Below are 18,633 nucleotides of genomic sequence, written 5' to 3'. Positions count from 1 at the left end.
GTGAGAGCCCTATTATATACCTCTATGTAGGGTGTTGCCCACTATGGCTTTTGTTTCCCAAGGGAACATGTCACATCAGGTTTGTGCAATGATCATGAAAAAAATGTGCCCATAAAATGCTTTATTTGGGGTTCCAGCTTGAATTTCTGAAGATACCATATTATTTTTCCTATAAAACAGCTGAATGCCACACCTTACCAAGAAATAACATTTTATGATGAACTGCAGCAGAACATCTATACACAGAAAATGTTTAACTTGGAATACAGGACCATGTGCAATATAATTATAATGGGATGCTACCCATTCATTATTTGTCTCCATGCTCTGAAATTACACATACTGAAAACCTTAGAGGTTCTTAAATGCCAAACAGGAAACCTGCTTACAGTAGCAAAATATTTTAGTATTGATATCACCGATAATGTTTTGTATAGGATATGTTGTTAGGGAAGTAGTCCATCTTTCTTTAAGCCCAAGATATAGCCCAACATGGGAATCAGATACATTTTCAGTTTCTTCTGAGTAAAGATGTTTGACTTCAAGGGATTTAAATAGAACCTGTCATGAGGATTTGGGATCACAATGTTTTACATTTATATTATCCACAAAACAACTTTGAATGTTGCATTTGTAATGTTTCTGCTTTAATAGCCTATTCAGAAAACTGGGTGTTATCCAGGACACTTCGGCATATGGCAGAGCGAGGGAGCAATAAGTTCCCTGCTTTACCATTGAACCATGTGTCTACACAGGACGTTGGTGTCTTTGCACTGGCGGCACAGTGTGCGACGTCACTGCGCCACCAGCAGCAGGAGGCCGATGTCCTGTGTATTAGTATGCTGACACCTTAAGAAAAGAGGAGGACAGCACGCACGGGGTTAATGGGGGAAGTTGAGTACAATTTTATTATTTTCTGGAAGCTCCCAAATATGTATCACTGGGGGTGGGGGCCATGTTTTATGTGTTACTGGGGGTGGGGGCCATGTGTATATGCGTTACTGGAGGTGGGGGCCATGTGTATATCTGTGACTGGGGGTGTGGGCCATGTGTATATCTATGATTGGGGGTGGGGGTCATGTGAATATGTTTGTTACCAGGGATGGATTTCAGGTATATATATTAATCACAGGGGGCTATAAAGATTAGTTACCCGGGGGTCTGTATATAATTATTCCGGTTCGGGGGGTTGTATGTAGTTATTACTGGGGGTATATATTTTGGGGGGCTGGTTCATTAAATGTTCATTGCACGTTCCCGTATTATGTGTTGCGAAGACCCTTTACCACTAAGTGACCAAGTCATTTTTGGGATTTCTTTTTTAGTTCACATACAAAGAAACATTTTTTTTTCATTTTTTCATCAGTGTAGCTGTTGTCTATGGTCAGATTCAATCCCAATAAAAGTACACGACAGCAATGCTAACCACAGACACAGACATTTTTATTATTCTTACAGCAATTAACTGGTTAACCAAATGCCCAATAAAAGTACAAGCAATAATTTTTCATCCCAAGAAGCGGAATTATTTTTTATGAAAATTATGTGCTTACATTATGATGAATTTTTTATGAGCTTTGACATATGTTACCACTAGTCTCATTTATAGGCTTCACTCTAAAATTAGTGCCTATTATTTTAGGTGTAAAGAGGATGACAGATAGAAATAGAACAATTATTTTATTTTATATGGTGTCCTGCTCTAATGACCCTTTCTGAACAGGATACTTAACCCGTTTCATTTGTTGCTCCCTTTTTTTAATAATCCCACGTTTTATTTTTCAGTGTAGAGAGCATTATAAGGGCTTGTTTCCTGCTTAACAAATTGTACTTCCTATTGTACTTCCTATTGCCAGTATTTCATTTTCTATGCCATGTACTGGGAAGCAGTAAAATATTCTGTTGTTTCTGTGCTCTGTTTTTACGGCTTTCAATGTGCACTTCAAATGACAAATAATTCTTTGGATTTTGGATCAGTGCGATTACGGAGATGCCAGATTTATATAGGTTTTATTAGCTTTTAATAAGTTTAAAAAAAAAAATTTCATTCAAATTTGACGCTAACATCCTTTTCATACTCTGGCGTATGTGGCTGTGTAAGGTGTCATTTTTGGCAGACGGTGATGACATTTAAATTGTTACCATTTGGAACAGTTTAATCACTTTTTAAAAATTTTTTTGTGAGTTGCAACATGACAGAAAAGTGCCATTTCGGACATTTGGGCGCCATTTTCCGTTACTGGGTTCACAGCCAGAATTACCGTTTGTATATATTGATATAACACAACTTTTAATATGCTACAATACCCAACATATTTAGTGATTTGAACTTTTCGTTTTTTTATTTCACTTTTTCTTTTACTTTTGTTTAAATTCTTTTCTACAGTATAGCACTATACAGTGTTTTTACACACAATGGGGCTCATTTACTAAGGGTCAGAATCGCGCAATTTCGCTGGGTTTCCCAAATTTTTCCGATATAAGCCGAATTGCCCCGGGATTTTGGTGCACGCGATCGGATTGTGGCGCATCTGCGCCAGCTTTCACGCGAAATGGGGGGGGGGGCGTGCCCGTCGGAAAACCTGTCGGATTCGGAAAAAATCAGAATTAAAAAAAAAAATTTGTGTCGCAAGGATAGCACTCGCATACAGCGTGACGGAGAAGGTGAACTCCGGCAGACTTCAGCACAGCAGCGACACCTACTGGACATTGGGCGCACAACCTTAGTGAATCCCGGCAGAACCCGAATCAGCAACGGAGAACGCACCGCGGGAACGCGACGGAACCGGGTAAGTAAACTATTAAATCTGTTACAATGTGCTACTGGCACATTAGTGTTAATGCTGCATGTTGCAGCAAACACACAGTCCTTAAGGAGAGGGCTCAGTCTGTGGGCCCTTTACATACCTCTCTTGCCCCACACCAACTTACTATTATGTTGGTTTGTGGCAAGGGGTTATAGCAAGCATTACTGGAAAAAGGAGAAAATAACTATTTATACAGTATATTTTATCATCCTCATGTTTGAACCTGAGGGACCCAGATTATGGGAGAAGACACAGATGGATGTCCTCATCCTCGTTTCTTGTTCTTCATAGGCGCGTCCATATTAGTACACAGATGGAATTTTACTAAGAACCTCATTGCAGTAATGGGTGACACATAGATCTCCTTATTATCCAGTACACAAAATATGTCACGGATACATTCATGGCACACCCCACATGGGAAACTTTATCTTTGGCTGGAGAGTCCCTTATTAAATGGCAAATGGTTTTTGCATCGTTCCTGGTTCTCAGACAAGGTTCTTTTTATGTAAACTGGTAAGGACCCACCTGGAATTTTCTAAAAAAAAATTCAGTACATCTTTTGTACATCTGCAAAGGGGTTTCACTTCTCTTCATGACATAAACTTGTACATGAAGTCTTATTGATATGTTGAATTTTCTTTCTCCTTTATAACAAAACAGTTATTAGATTTGCAGTTAGCCATTACTGTGACTAAAGAAGCAACTATATATACTGGCCGTTCCCTGGTTACATGCTAGATAGGTTTCTTAGTACCGTATTTTTCGGACTATAAGGCGAACAAAAAAAATCCTTTGATTTTCTCAGAAATCAAAGGTGTGCCTAATAGTCCAGTGCGCCTTATATATGAACTGTACTTACAGACAACTGCTGCCTTGAACTGTGCACATGTCTGCCACCTGCTGGTCATTCATCCTTATAATCAGGTGCGCCTTATAATCCGATACGCCTTATATATGAACCAAGACGCTTTAGCAGGCATTTACTGATGGTGCACCTTATAATCCGGTGCACCTTATAGTCCGAAAAATACGGTAATCCCGGGAGAAGTTGCTGACTCGTAATCAACTCTAGAGTCTTAGGGCTCGATCAGAGAGTCAGTTGGTAGAGGACAGACAGTGGGAGATGGAAACCCTAGTGTAAATTGTATAAAGCATATGAAGCCAAAATGAGCTGGAAATTCAGAACTCTCACTTTGCGTCCTAATATTTTGGACATAGAATATGTCAGAACTTGCAAATTTTATAATTATAACTTTAGACAAATCTTTTTTGTCCCTGTGACAATGATTATCAAAATTTTGAGCTGTCATGGGAACAAGGATAATCAATAAAACTTCATTACAGACACCTTAAAGCTAATCATTGCAGTCTGGGACTATAGTAACATCCAGAGACCTTCACCAGAGGTCACAGTGCGCAGTCTGTAAGTCGGGTGTCCTTAAGTCCGGGACCATCTGTATATAGTGTCTGAGATTTTTTACTTACACATCTTCTTGTTATGACCATCCTGATGTGGGTCAAAGGACTTAAAATTGAAGGAAAGGTTCGGTGGATGACCTCTAATGAGAAAGGACATTCTCTACGACCAAATACAAAGGATTTTAGAACTAATGAACCAGCTATGAGAAGATGGTTTTTTTTTAGTTAATTACACTGCTTTATTGTCTGTCTTACAGGTTTTATATGAGCAAATTTCACATTCTTTGAAAAGGCCATTAATCGATTTCCAGGACATAAGAGAGCGACGCTCACTCCACCCAGGCAGTATATAGTTTATAGTCAGAGATCTGTCTGTGCACACCTCAGCATTTGATTTTTGGAATAATAATAATTCATGTGAATAATATAGAGAGTAGAAATAATTTAAAACACATCATAGATTTTATAGAGAAATTTAATATGCAAGGGACCACCAGTGGCCAGACCAGAAAATGAATATTTCTCTGTTAAAAAGTCTCATTGGACGCCCAAATCTCTGGCTATTTCGCTGTACTTATATTCTTTGTATGTTCTCCTGTTCATCTAAAATATTAAGTTAATACAGTAATCTATCTTCTCTTTTAGCATTTTAGGGATAGTGAATGTTTACATAGCTCTCCATCTTACCTCCCTCCAAACCCATCACACATGGATAGTGTATGATAATGAATATGCCACAAATGTTTTAGAAGGAGCAATCTTGATGAAATAGAGATATGCTTAAGGCAGGGCCCATGATACTAACTTTCATAGAGCTATGTAAAGAGAATATCAGTCAAGGTCAGCTGTATGCATAACTCTTACAATGGTAAAGTGATGGTAAGTGGTGGTGGTAATGTGCGGGTAAGATGCTCTGCAGTGTGTATGATGGAGTGGCAATGATGTGGTATTGTGAAGGTGTGCACAGAAACAGTATAGATGATTTTGCAAGGTTTTTACAGTGCCTCCCCTCTACCACGACCTTCCTTCTAGGAAATGTCAGCACAGTCAGCAGCAGGAAGTTCACATGCAGGAGCGCTGCAGACAGAGGGATCAGGAAGTTCCTGATCTGCACCATGTGACTGCTCAGCTAAGCCACGCCCACAAGGCAGCATTTTACACTGAGCTAATGCTGAGACAAGAGCAAAAAGCTGCATAAAATTGCAAAGTAAGGGGTTAAAAGTTATCATTATAATGTTAGGATCACTAGGGGATTGAGATATGAGAACATTCCTTTGTCAGCAAACACCTTTAAAGGACACCTGTCATCAGGTCTCTGTCACTAGTCCTGTCACTACTACCTGTTGGAGCAGCTCACAAGGATCCCACCCCAGCCTTTATCTAGTTATTTCATACATTATTCATTGTAAAAACATCTATTTTTTATCATTTAAATGAGGCTGGTCACATGGTCAGAGGCAGTGATGTCACCCCTATTACCCCTCCCCTCTCCTCCCCCTGCTCATGTCTGTGTGTAATGTATAGTAAAGCATTTCTAGTGTGTGTGCTGCATCTGCTGACATGCTGCATCCTCCTAATATACAGGTGAGAGACACAGACATCAGCTACACATGAATCTGACATGTTCTGCTGTAACATGGCTGTCTGGAGCTGTTGTATCTCTCCTAAACACACACATGCACACACAGGCTGCAGGGGGCGTGGCCACCAGCACCAGGAAGCACATCATTATACAGCCTCACATCATTATACAGGCTGTCAGTCATGCACTGGGGGTGTGCCTGTGCCTCCCACTCATGAATAAGGTGGACAGCTTGAATATGCTAATGCTTCATTAGACATTTCACAGGTCATTTGCATACAGCTTTAGGAACTCATTGCTTAGGTTTACAGGCATGTAGAGGGACAATGAAGGGATAGAGGCAATGCTCTCCAATGGCAGTTTATGAAAATATATTTAGTTTAAGAGGGTTATTTTGCATGACGGGTTCTCTTTAAGTTGCCCTTTTAACAGTGTCAGCTGCATCACAAGGCTCCTCCTTGCAGTACCTGCTACCTAATGTTCATCAATGCTCTATGCAATAGACTTCTGAGAGTAGTACAAGTGGCAGATAAGAGAATCTGAATGTATTCAATTGTATAGAACAGTAAACGTTTTACTAGCATGCTCTAGATACAGAGCACACTTTGATTCTTTTGATTCTAGTCAAAGATCCAATTGAAATCAATATAGATCAACAGAATCAGATGAACAAACTGGTGATGTAGCAGGAGGCTGCTCGTACCTCTGCTCTGCTTTTTCCCCCATGTTAACACGGAGCCAGAACATCAGGGAGCAAGCGGTGGGCACATTACATGTCTAGACCGGCCTACACTGCAAGCAGCGGCATCCAGCCCTGTACCCAGAAACTTGCATCACCAATGGCCTCAAGCTCCAACGCCTAAAGTTGGCAGTGGCACACAGTAATTGGCCACTATCATCCTGTACTCATAAGCATCCTGTACCAGTGTCCTGTACTGCAAGCGTCCTGCACTCACAACCCACAACCAGCACCAGGCGTCAGTAAGCTGGCCTACATCACCCCCCTCCAGTGAAAATCTATCTTCCCCATCACCTTCCAATAGCTGCACATGTCCTGCCACATCAGTGGCACCGATGATGGAAGAATATGCTCCCCGGGCACATAGAACCGCCAAATTACCCCACTGCACCCATCTGCCAACCAATTGTAACAATGTCGAGTCTCCAAAGGGCCCAATACAACATCCCTGCAGCCAGTGGCCTCTAAATCCAGGTCACAAAAGGGATAGGGTAGCCCCAGGGGTGTACCAAGCCTGTCTGCTGCCTGAGGCGAGCCATAGAGAGATGCCCCCGCCCATATATGTAATATATCAGGGAGTGTCAGGACCAGATCCATCATATTGGTTTGGTGTGAAAATAAAGCAATGCAAAATGCATACAGCGTGCCGCCTTATAGTATAAAATGCATACAGCGTATTGCCATGTAGTATAAAATGCATACAGCGTAGCGCGATGCAGTATAAAATGCATACAGAGTACCACGATGTAGTATAAAATGCATACAGAGTGCCACCATGTAGTATAAAATGCATACAGCGTTCCACCATGTAGTATAAAATGCATACAGCGTGCCACCATGTAGTATAAAATGCATACAGCGTGCCACCATGTAGTATAAAATGCATACAGTGTGCCACCATGTAGTATAAAATTAATACAGCGTACCGCCATGTGGTGTAAAATGCACCCAGCGAGCCACCATGTAGTATAAAATGCATCCAGCGTGTCGCCATGTAGTATAAAATGCATACAGCATATCACCATGTAGTATAAAATGCATCCAGTGTGCCACCAAGTAGTATAAAATAGATACAGCGTACCGCCAAGTAGTATAAAATGCATACAGAGGACCGCCATGTAGTACAAAATAGAAGCCCTCATAAATATCACAAATGCTGCATATACATACAGCATATGTACACATAAACAAACAGTAGATACAGCATATACACACACACATACATATATACACATATATATGCACACATACATATATACACATATATACACACAAATACATATATACACATATTTACACACAAATACATATGTACACACACAAATACACCATATACACACATATACACACATATACATATATACACACATATTACATATATGTATATACACATATTACACATATATATATATATATATATATATATATATATATATATATATATATATATACATATATACACTCACCGGCCACTTTATTAGGTACACCTGTCCAACTGCTCGTTAACACTTAATTTCTAATCAGCCAATCACATGAGGGCAACTCAGTGCATTTAGGCATGTAGACATGGTCAAGACAATCTCCTGCAGTTCAAACCGAGCATCAGTATGGGGAAGAAAGGTGATTTGAGTGCCTTTGAACGTGGCATGGTTGTTGGTGACAGAAGGGCTGGTCTGAGTATTTCAGAAACTGCTGATCTACTGGGATTTTCACGCACAACCATCTCTAGGGTTTACAGAGAATGGTCCGAAAAAGAAAAAACATCCAGTGAGCGGCAGTTCTGTGGGCGGAAATGCCTTGTTGATGCCAGAGGTCAGAGGAGAATGGGCAGACTGGTTTCGAGCTGATAGAAAGGCAACAGTGACTCAAATTGCCACCCGTTACAACCAAGGTAGGCAGAGGAGCATCTCTGAACGCACAGTACGTCGAACTTTGAGGCAGATGGGCTACAGCAGCAGAAGACCACACCGGGTGCCACTCCTTTCATCTAAGAACAGGAAACTGGGGCTACAATTTGCACAAGCTCATCGAAATTGGACAGTAGAAGATTGGAAAAATGTAGCCTTGTCGATTTCTGCTGCGACATTCGGATGGTAGGGTCAGAATTTGGCATCAACAACATGAAAGCATGAATCCATTCTGCCTTGTATCAACGGTTCAGGCTGGTGGTGGTGGTGTCATGGTGTGGGGAATATTTTCTTGGCACTCTTTTGGCACCTTGGTACCAATTGAGCATCGTTGCAACGCCACAGCCTACCTGAGTATTGTTGCTGACCATGTCCATCCCTTTATGACCACAATGTACCCAACATCTGATGGCTACTTTCAGCAGGATAATGCGCCATGTCATAAAGCTGGAATCATCTCAGACTGGTTTCTTGAACATGACAATGAGTTCACTGTACTCAAATGGCCTCCACAGTCACAAGATCTCAATCCAATAGAGCATCTTTGGGATGTGGTGGAACGGGAGATTCGCATCATGGATGTGCAGCCAACAAATCTGCGGCAACTGTCTGATGCCATCATGTCAATATGGACCAAAATCTCTGAGAAATGCTTCCAGCACCTTGTTGAATCTATGCCACGAAGAATTAAGGCAGTTCTGAAGGCAAAAGGGGGTCCAACCCGTTACTAGCATGGTGTACCTAATAAAGTGGCCGGTGAGTGTATATATATATATGCAAAGATAAAGTAACCTTACCTCTTGTGTTCTTGGAAAGTTTGGTGCCTTGTCCTGCATCGGCGGTGGCGCGGTGAGTAAGCCGGGAGCGGGTAGATCGAGAACCGGGAGCAGGGGGCTAGAGGAGGGAGCGAGGGCAGGGAGCCGAGAGCCTGGAGGGGGGGACGTTAGCAGAGCGGGGTTGAGACGTGAGTGGAGGGGGAACCGGGAGCGCAGAGCCGAGAGCGGGTAGGAGCCTGGAACTTGAGAGGGGGCGGGGGAGCCAGGAGCGGAGAGCTGACACGTGAGGGGAGCAGGGTTGAGATGTGAGTAGAGGGGGAGCCGGGAGAGCGAAAGTATGCTGGGAGTAGGGGGCGGCAGCACATTGGGAGCATGGTGCCAGACAGAGCACTGGAAAGTGGGACTGGCCGGCAAGAGTTTGATGCAGGCCGGCAGGAGGGCGTAAGCTCAGTGCTGGCGGTGTCAGGAGGCGGGCGCAAGGTGCCGGCAGCGTCGGGTAGCAACGTGCCAGACGGAGGGCTGCAATGCGGTCCCGTCCGACGTGTGGGAGCTCAGTGCCAGCCGGTGCCGCCCCCTTGTTGAGCAGGAGGTGTGCCGCTTGAGGCGAGATGCTCAACTCGCCTCATGGCAGGTGCGCCCCTGTGTTGCCCCTCCACCTCATTAGAATGATTTTAAAATTCCATTTTAGTAGGAAGGAGGCCATGGATAACAAATATAAGAATATTACCACAGTCATAGAGCCCGGGTCTATGAGTAAGTGTCCCTGGATAATCATGATGGATTTTGATGATGATTTTTAACACTGTATATCGTGTCTCATGCCTAGGTCTTTGATGATGTTAATATATGTTAATAGGAAATGTAGGATCATGCTGACACTGTAAAAGAATTGCATTGTGAATCCACTAGATGTCCTCAGCAATAAGTTAAAAATGACCATTCCACTACAGTATGAGAATGTTTCATCTTCTCCCATGCTTTTTAGTCTAGTTTTGATGGATGCCATTAATGTCTTTGGTGAAAGACTTTATACTGTAATAATTTTGCCAATTTATGCCACAAATATTGCATACATGATATCTCATCACTGGTTTAGAGAAACTTGGTGTTATATAGGGTGACAATAGTAACTTCAAACACATTTGCATTGAAAACACATTTTGGGATATATTATGTAAAGGAAATCTACCATTTAAGAAAGAAACTGAGAATTAGCAGCACGGAGTGCACAACAAGATGTCCGTGCTCCAGGCTGATAATTATGCGCACGCCCTTCATGACGTCACCTCCCTCTCCCACAGGGGAGAAAGAGGCATCTCTCCCACAGGAGGCATGAATTCATGCCTCCAATGTGACGTCAACACCTTTTTCTAGCATGGAAGAGGAAGGTGCAGGGGAGTGCATAATTAGCAGCCCGGAGTGCCGGACATCTTGTCCCTGCGCTCCATGTTGCTAATTATAAGTTTCTTTTCTAGGTGATCTCGACGTGACAGTGATCTCGACGTGACGTGACGATGGACAGTGCTGGGATCAACATCCAGAGGAGCATAGGTGCGTATCTGTATCTTTGTGGACTTTATTTTTCACATTTATTTTTACATTGCTTTACCACTGCAACTAAGGTTGCTGTGCAACCCCAGTTAAAGGTGAAAAATGTAATTCTTAAGTGAATTTTGTAACCATTATGGATCTGCTAGGTCTAGACAGACCCAACAGCAACCTTTAAGTAACGGCATCCTGGCTATCACATGTTCAACCATATGAAGCATAGAGGATGGTTTACTGTACAAAGCTTGATAGAATTCTATGAATGAGATAAGGGGGTTATTTATTGCTGATGTCTTCTCCCCAAGGGTCCTCTGCAGCAGATGACCTGATATTCAGCTACCCGATCTTTCGGGCAACTTTCTAAAGCCAGAGTCAATAAATGTGCTATGCTGCTGCTATGGGAAACAGACCACGGTCAGGCTCCAGAGGTAGTATACCCACTGGACCAACAATGACATATGCTGAAACTGGGACCGGAGTCTAAGTGGCACTCGGTTTTCACCAGAGCATGGTGTGGCGTGGCGCCAGCAGGTCGTTCCACAGGTGCTACTTTGTCCACGGTGGTTGTCAAGGCGGGGTACAGAAATGGAACGCAGATTTGTGGTCAAGGACAGGCAGGAGGTCAGGACAGGCGGCAAAGGTTCAGCTTGAAGGTCAGGGCTGGACGCGGAGGAGCGTAAATGGAACAGGTCCGGGTCACAACGGGAAATCACAGTTGTTTAGATTGTGAGCCCCATGGGGACAGAGACCAATTTGGCAAGCTTTGTGCAGTGCTGCATAATCTGTGTCTGCTTTATAAATAAAGAATTCTTTATTATTATCACACTAATTGCAAAGGTTATGGGAAACAAGCTATTTCTAAGGCTGTGAGGCACAAAGATCCGGCAGGGTGTGCAGGAAAAGGCCAGTTTAAATAGCATTCTGAGAAATGGCCAGCGCCAATTAATGGTGCGCTGGCCCTTTAAACCTGCTGAAGCCGTGCGCACGGCCGAGGGACCGGAAGCAGGAACAGGGACAGTTAAAGGGGTATTCCAGGGGTATTCATATACAAGTGGGCACTCAAAATATAAGCTAATGTGTAATTAGTTGTTATTTAAAATTTTGCTCCCCTTAGCAGAAAATGCTGGGGACATAGACTGTAATGAAGAATTAAAATGCTACTGGCCCTTTAATCAGTCCGTTAATTTCCTCCGCGCGGTCCGTCGCAGAAAAGAAGATGGCCGCTGGTCACATGTCCACATCAAATGTCCTGTACCTGCCTGGGCAGGGTCATGTGATCACCACTACGTTTGGCTGTAGTCGGTTGGTTGCAGTGCATCCAGTATGGTCAGTGTTGTGGTGATGGCAGTTACACATCATTACTATGGTAACAGAGCAAGAAAACCTGTTACATCATCACTGTTAGCAGAGCATAAGAGGTAGGAGGAGTTACTGAGAACTAAAGGATCATGGAACTTGTAGTTTCCAGTGGCGGCCATCTTAGTGATAACTCCACCTACTTTAGAGAGGCCATAAATTTTGTAAATCATAAAAACATATTATTTTAGTTCCGTTTTGTGACTAATGACATTGAGTATTGTTGTATTCATTTATTTATATCAAGGGTTTTTGTGTCAGACGTTCATATTCCCGGAATACCCCTTTAAGATGCGCTGGCATAGTATAGTGTACACTATTATATATTTGATGCCTAATTTTTATTGCTTGTTGCTTTGTTGTAAAAAAAGACAAAAACCCAACATATTAGCTATTTGCATGAAACAGAAGAAGTTTAATCAAAATACATATAATAGAAACATGTGAATCATATATGTGACATATAATATGCATTCATTGCATCAGATCACCAATTACCATCACACTAATGTTCAATAAAAAATCAGTCAATAACACATATACACATCCACTGTAGCTTTCTATTAAAAGCAAAGACTGTGCCATAAATTATGTGCATAAGTAAAGTAGACATATATAATTAAAGATATTAATTTTACCAAGCTTTCCTGGTTGAAAAAGCTCTTAATATTAGATTGGAGGAGTCTAACACCAAGCACCTTTCAAGATCAGATACACAAAAAATACAGGAAGCAGACAGCTCCATTAACTATATAGTGGTCACACCAGGTTACTGCAATTACTATCTATCTATTTAAAATACATCTAAGTTGGCAGGTCCAGCCACTTGCCAAAGTACAAAAGTGTCTGCTTTATGTTTCGCTTTATGTTCCATTTTCTGTTCATCAGTTCTGTGTGGTCCTGGGACTCCCATCTTTTATTGAGGAACAATGGATAGGATAGGTCATCAATATTTTTAATCCAGAAAACCCTTTAGACTTAGTACATATTCACATACTGTAACAATAATGTCCCTTCTATAGAACAGGGTACAAGTGTTTTTAGTAGAAGCAACTGCCATAGATTTTTTTAAGGTTACTGCTGATGTTATATATATATAGCTGTGTAGCCAAGCATTATAAAACAATTATTTGGATACACATTCTCTATGGGTCTTTGAATAACCATTGGTCCCGGTTCTACAAATTTATATAAAATAATGAATCTAACAAAGAAAATATTTATGTAATTAAATATTTACCAGGCTATTTAAAGGGAACCTGTCACCAGGGACCTCATTTTCACTAAAGGCAGGTTGCAGAAGCTTATTACACCTTTTCTAAGCATTTGTATAACAATATAAGTGTCTGTTATAACTTACCTTGCACCCTGACAAAATCCTGGGGTAGTCACAGGGGCTGGACTTTGGTCTGGATGCATTTAAAAAAACAACATGTGCCTTGTCTGTGTTAATCACTCCTCAGATCTTAGCCCCCACCTTTTTGTTCCTGTACAGCTCCTCCTCCTGCTCCTTCTCAGAGGTCACAGCCTGGTCAGAATGACATCAATGGGGGAGGGAGGAGATGTACAGGAGCACAAAGATGGAGGCAGCCTGCAGCTCAAACAAGTCACATGTTGTTTTTTTTAAATGCATCCAAACCAAAGTCCAGCCTCTTTGACTACCCCAGGATTTTGTCAGGGTGCAAGGTAAGTTATAGCACGCAATTATATTGTAGAGCAAATGCTTATAAAAGGCAGGCAGGTGTCATGGGCTCTTACAATCTGTCTTTAGTGAAAATGAGATCCCTGGTGACAGGTTCCCTGTGAGATTATTGGATTCTATAGCAAATGAAGCTTGGTGTATGTCATTTCATGTCTTATTCATAGTCGGCTCAGAAAAGCTGTATATGTAGATAGAAATTCATGAAGAGTCAGAGTGTATATTTTTATCTTCTATGGCTTCTCCACAAAGAACACCTTCAGTTAGCATTTACTATGTACATGGCTTGTTACATGGTGAGTCTTCACTGAGTGATGAGATCCTACAAAAAAGAAGATAATAATCGACTAAAGGATTAGTTAAGACTAAAGTAATTTAAAAATGGTGCCATATATTTACAAATAACTAACAGACTTAATATGTGAACCTAAAAAGAAGGCTATTGCCAACACTTTTAGTGATATTGTTGAATGAAAATGAGAAATAGATTGCGAAGTGAGACGATAAGGGAGTTCTAGAAGAACCATTCAGAAGGTCCTTTAGTAATGTATGAGATTAAGCTTTTGGAAAGAAATTCAACAGTAGACCACAGGAAAGACAAAAAGTTGTTCTTATGAAGAGTTGTCCACTTTCAGGAAATAATTGATAAGGATTGTGTAATTAAAAGTTATACATTTTTCCAATATGCTTCCTGTATCTGTTCCTCATGGTTTTCTAGATTTCTACTTGCTACTATAGGAAGCTTCATTGTTTACTTCATTGTTTACTTACCGTCTGTGGTCATGTGATGTCACACAGGTGCACGGCTGGTTATATCACAGAGAGTAATTAGAGCTTTGTGTTATAACGAGCCGTGCACCTGTGTGACATCACATGACCAGGGACTGGTTTCTATGCACATGAAGTAAGCAATGACGCTTCCTTTAGAACAAGAGCAAGCAGAGATCTAGAAAACAGTGCGGAATTCATGCAGAAGAAAGCAGGCCTAAGTCTTATTGAAACCATTAAAATTGCATGGCTAGAACCATTACAGAATTGATCTTTCCAAAAATAGGGGAAGTAAAATAGAGATATGAAAAGACAGTCTACGTACCATGTTTAGTCTCCATAACATGATCATCTGAAGCACTGATAAATAAAAAAAATATTATATTAATGTTGCCCAAGAAATTCTTTTTCTGTCAAAATCCCACTCAAAAATCTTTCAAAAGTGTTTTAGCGCCTGACCAAATACCTACTGGATATCATGACCTTCAAGTAGATGTTTGTAAGTCGCTATCTCCATCTCTAGGTGGGTCTTTTGGTCCATAAGGATTTTGTACTCATGATTTTGACGTTCTAGATCAGATCGAATTTGAGTCAATTGGCATTCTACATTGTTGATGAGATTTTGGAGCTGGGCCAGCTGGGATCCAAATGTAGCTTCTGTCTCTGCCAGTGTTCCCTCAAGAGCAGATTTCTAGAACAATAATAAGAAATGTGTAAATAGACTCGACTATGGTTTCACCAAGTACATAGCCATATGATGTGCATATTTAACAGTCATACATGCGTCTTGGTGCTCACTAAAACAACCACAATTATTAATAGTGCATGAAAAATAAGGGAACTCTAGAGTTATACTATTGGGTCCAGATCTTATATAGTAACTGACTGAACCTGCGATAAAACTTACCATGCTTAACTGGCTTTGAAGTTCAATTTCTAAGGTTTGGATTTTGCGTTTCAGGTCAATGACTTCAGTTTGCACAGATTGCAGCTGCTCGGAGCCGGATGCAACCTCTCTATTAAGATCTTCTGTCTACATGTAGGGAAAAAAAATATATTGTGATATGAAAGAGGCAAAACATTCTATAAAAAAATGGCCAAGCATGTGACTTTTCAGATCTTAGAGTAAAGTGGTAATCCATTCGATGATGTTTCAAGTTTATTTCAGCTTATAAAAATACAGTCTTGGCAATGGGATTTGTACAGCAGAGTAGGACTGACATGCTCACGTTTCGGCTTTATATCTTCCTCATACTCCTATCCTTCATGTTTTTGGTTACATGGTGGTGGCGTGTGTAGGTCAACTATCTCTGGGTCTGTACAATCACATGAGGTCATAAATGTGCTACTGACCTTAATGCGTTCCCCAATGTTCCATCACAATGAAGGTGTCTAAATTTGGCAGATGTGATTTATATAAACTGTCTTTATGTAATATATCCATATACTCTTTCTACTGTATTGATGCCACATGTAAGTTAAGACCTGATATCCCCATTAGCAGTAAAAAAAAATCTGTCAGAATATAATTAGTTACTAGAAAAGAAAACATACCCTTTGCCGAAACATTGCCTCTACTTCTCTTAGGTTCCTTTCCATTAAATTCTCGTACTGCTGCCTTATTTCAGACAAGGTTTCGTTCAGATCTACAGATGGAGCTGCATCAAGCTCTACGTTGATTCTGGCACCTAGTTGAGCACGAAGGGAGTTCACTTCCTACAAGTAGAAATGCTCATAATTACTGCAATATTGAAGTACCTTGATCAACTCTTGGTTCTTCAGGTTTGATCATTTTTCAAGATATATATCATATATATATATATATTGTGTTTTCCTCTAAAGAACTGAACAGGTGCAAGGCTGTACCAGTGGATATTTCCCATGATATGCTTTATTTAATAACTCTACATGCTGGTTACTTTGTGTATTAAAAGAAGATTCAACTTGCACTGTACCTCATCATGGTTTCTCTTCATCTGCTGCAATTCTTCTTGAAGGTTTTGGACCTGGTTCTCCAGACTGCAAATCTCTCTATTAAGTTCTTCTAGGAGTGTTCTCAAGCCATTCACATCAGCCTCAACAGAGTTACTTAACTGGCGTTCCATTTCATACCTAAAAAAAATTCAATATAAAATATTGAAATACAATATATTTTCCTTTTTTCAACCTTTAACTGATAAAGTAAAGTCATAACATACTTGTTTCTGAAATCATCTGCTGCCAGTCGGGCGTTGTCTATTTGTAGAATAATGCGGGCATTTTCTATACTGGCTGAAGAAATCTAAAGAGAATTTTAAAACATATAAACGGAAACATACATTGTGTGTACAATTACCAACTGAGTTTTTTTTCTATGCAGATAAAGTTACCAGGCTTTGTAGCTCTTGGATAGTCCTGAAGAAGCAACTGAAGTCAGGTAAAGTGCTGGGTTGATTCCTCTGATACCAGTCGTGAATATTTCTCTCCAGTTGGGCATTTTGTTGCTCTAGAGAGCGAACTTTATCCAAATAGGATGCCAGACGATCATTCAGATGCTGCATGGTTTCTTTTTCATTGACACTAAATAGACCATAACTGTGAGACTTCCCATGACTATGGAGATTACTATGAACATGGGAACCACTATGAATGGTTACATGTGATGCTTGCTTAGAGACAGAGATTCCTTTGCCTCCTGATCCTCCATGAACACTTGGAGCTCTGTAGTGGTTTACAGGATGTCCTTTATGTGAACTTCCATGATGTGAGAGATGGGATCCTCCACCGTAATGGACTTTGTGAGAATATCCATGGTGAGAAATGTTGGAACCATGATGAGAAATGTTGGATCCAACAGGGTGAGAAATATGGGACAACCCATGATTGATCTTGTGAGATTTTCCATGATGGACACCATAGGCATGGCTTAAGATCTTAGGTGAATGACTGCCAACATGACATTTCCCATGATGTGATCCAGCAGATGAATATACACTGTGGCTCATGATTAAAGTATATGTGAGGTTTTAGGTGATAAGGAAGTAAATTATATCAGTCTTACTGAGTGATCTTCAGGTTATTGTCTGGTTCAGTCTTAGTTCCTTATATAGGGAAAACTGGGAGTGTGACATAAATCTAATTTTATTGTAGCATTCATAGGTTTTATATGCGTTATTAGAGGATTTAACATTAAACATTTTGTGAGTTATAGGAAAAGCATCAGATAGTTATTAAAGTTCTTGAAGATATTCTAAATTTGAGCAGTACATGAAAGGACAGTATCTTCTACCCTGAAGGTAGAACTCATAGTCAAAAAGAAATTTGTTCTTTTTATAGTTTATTCATAGTTCTACTGCAGTTTTGAGACAAAGCTGAAAAGTTTTGGTACTGCATTTTTTTCTTCATTCAGAATGAATGAAGATTTAATGGAGAACACATTGAATGCAAAACCAAACTATCTGTCGCTGAGCATGTCAGCCTATTCATGTGCATAGTCTGACTACTGTTATACACTGCCATGATTATTATTTGAACAAGTGATCAGATGATCGCTTGTTCAAGTCCCCCAATAGGACAGCAAAAAAATGTAAAAAGAAAGTTAAAAAAATATTTGCAAATAAAAAAAATTAAATGTGATAGCAATAGCCCGTAACAACCTGTACAATCAAATAAAATAATTTCTAAGCCCACACAGTGAACACCATACAAAAAATTATTTAAAAAAACTTTTGCACATTCAACCAAACAAAAAATGCAATAAAAAGTTATCAAAAAGTCACATTTACACCACAATGATTCCAAAAGAAGGTACAACTCATTGCAAAAAATAAGCCATAAAACAGCTCCATCACCAAAAAAATGTTATGTCTCCTAGAAGATGGCGATGCAAAAACAAATGATTTTTCTCTACAAATATGGTTTTCTTCTGCAAAATTATTCAAACATCAAAAGCTATATAAATGGGATAACATCATAATCGTACAGAGCCATAGAACATAAATGACATGTTATCTGTGCTATACAGTGTATAAAACAAAAACATTTAAGTAA

The 18,633-nt window shown here is 40.4% G+C and overlaps 1 protein-coding gene across 1 annotated transcript; it reads right to left on the bottom strand.

Moving 5' to 3' along the window:
• Positions 1-13,842: 13,842 nt before the first annotated feature.
• Positions 13,843-17,644, bottom strand: LOC140064466 (keratin, type I cytoskeletal 19-like). Its single transcript, XM_072111397.1, has 8 exons — positions 16,974-17,644; positions 16,803-16,885; positions 16,560-16,716; positions 16,159-16,320; positions 15,512-15,637; positions 15,075-15,295; positions 14,930-14,964; positions 13,843-14,158 (listed from the first exon to the last, which is right to left on the bottom strand). Exons 1-8 carry the CDS (start codon positions 17,586-17,588, stop codon positions 14,100-14,102), a joined length of 1,458 nt encoding a protein of 485 aa, XP_071967498.1. The 5' UTR covers positions 17,589-17,644; the 3' UTR covers positions 13,843-14,099.
• Positions 17,645-18,633: the final 989 nt, after the last annotated feature.

This window comes from Engystomops pustulosus, chromosome 6 (assembly GCF_040894005.1).
Source record: "Engystomops pustulosus chromosome 6, aEngPut4.maternal, whole genome shotgun sequence".
Classification (NCBI taxonomy): domain Eukaryota; kingdom Metazoa; phylum Chordata; class Amphibia; order Anura; family Leptodactylidae; genus Engystomops; species Engystomops pustulosus.
The sequence above is the reverse complement of the archived record's forward strand: the minus strand, read 5'-3'. Positions and strand labels throughout refer to the sequence as shown.

Excerpts from the sequence above, each read along its gene's own strand:
- LOC140064466 (XM_072111397.1), bottom strand. The coding sequence starts at position 17,588 with ATGAGCCACAGTGTATATTCATCTGCTGGATCACATCATGGGAAATGT. Across the intron at positions 16,321-16,559 it reads TGAAGAGAAACCATGATGAG|GAAGTGAACTCCCTTCGTGC; the intron begins GTACAGTGCAAG and ends TTCTACTTGTAG. Across the intron at positions 15,638-16,158 it reads AGGCAATGTTTCGGCAAAGG|ACAGAAGATCTTAATAGAGA; the intron begins GTATGTTTTCTT and ends CCCTACATGTAG.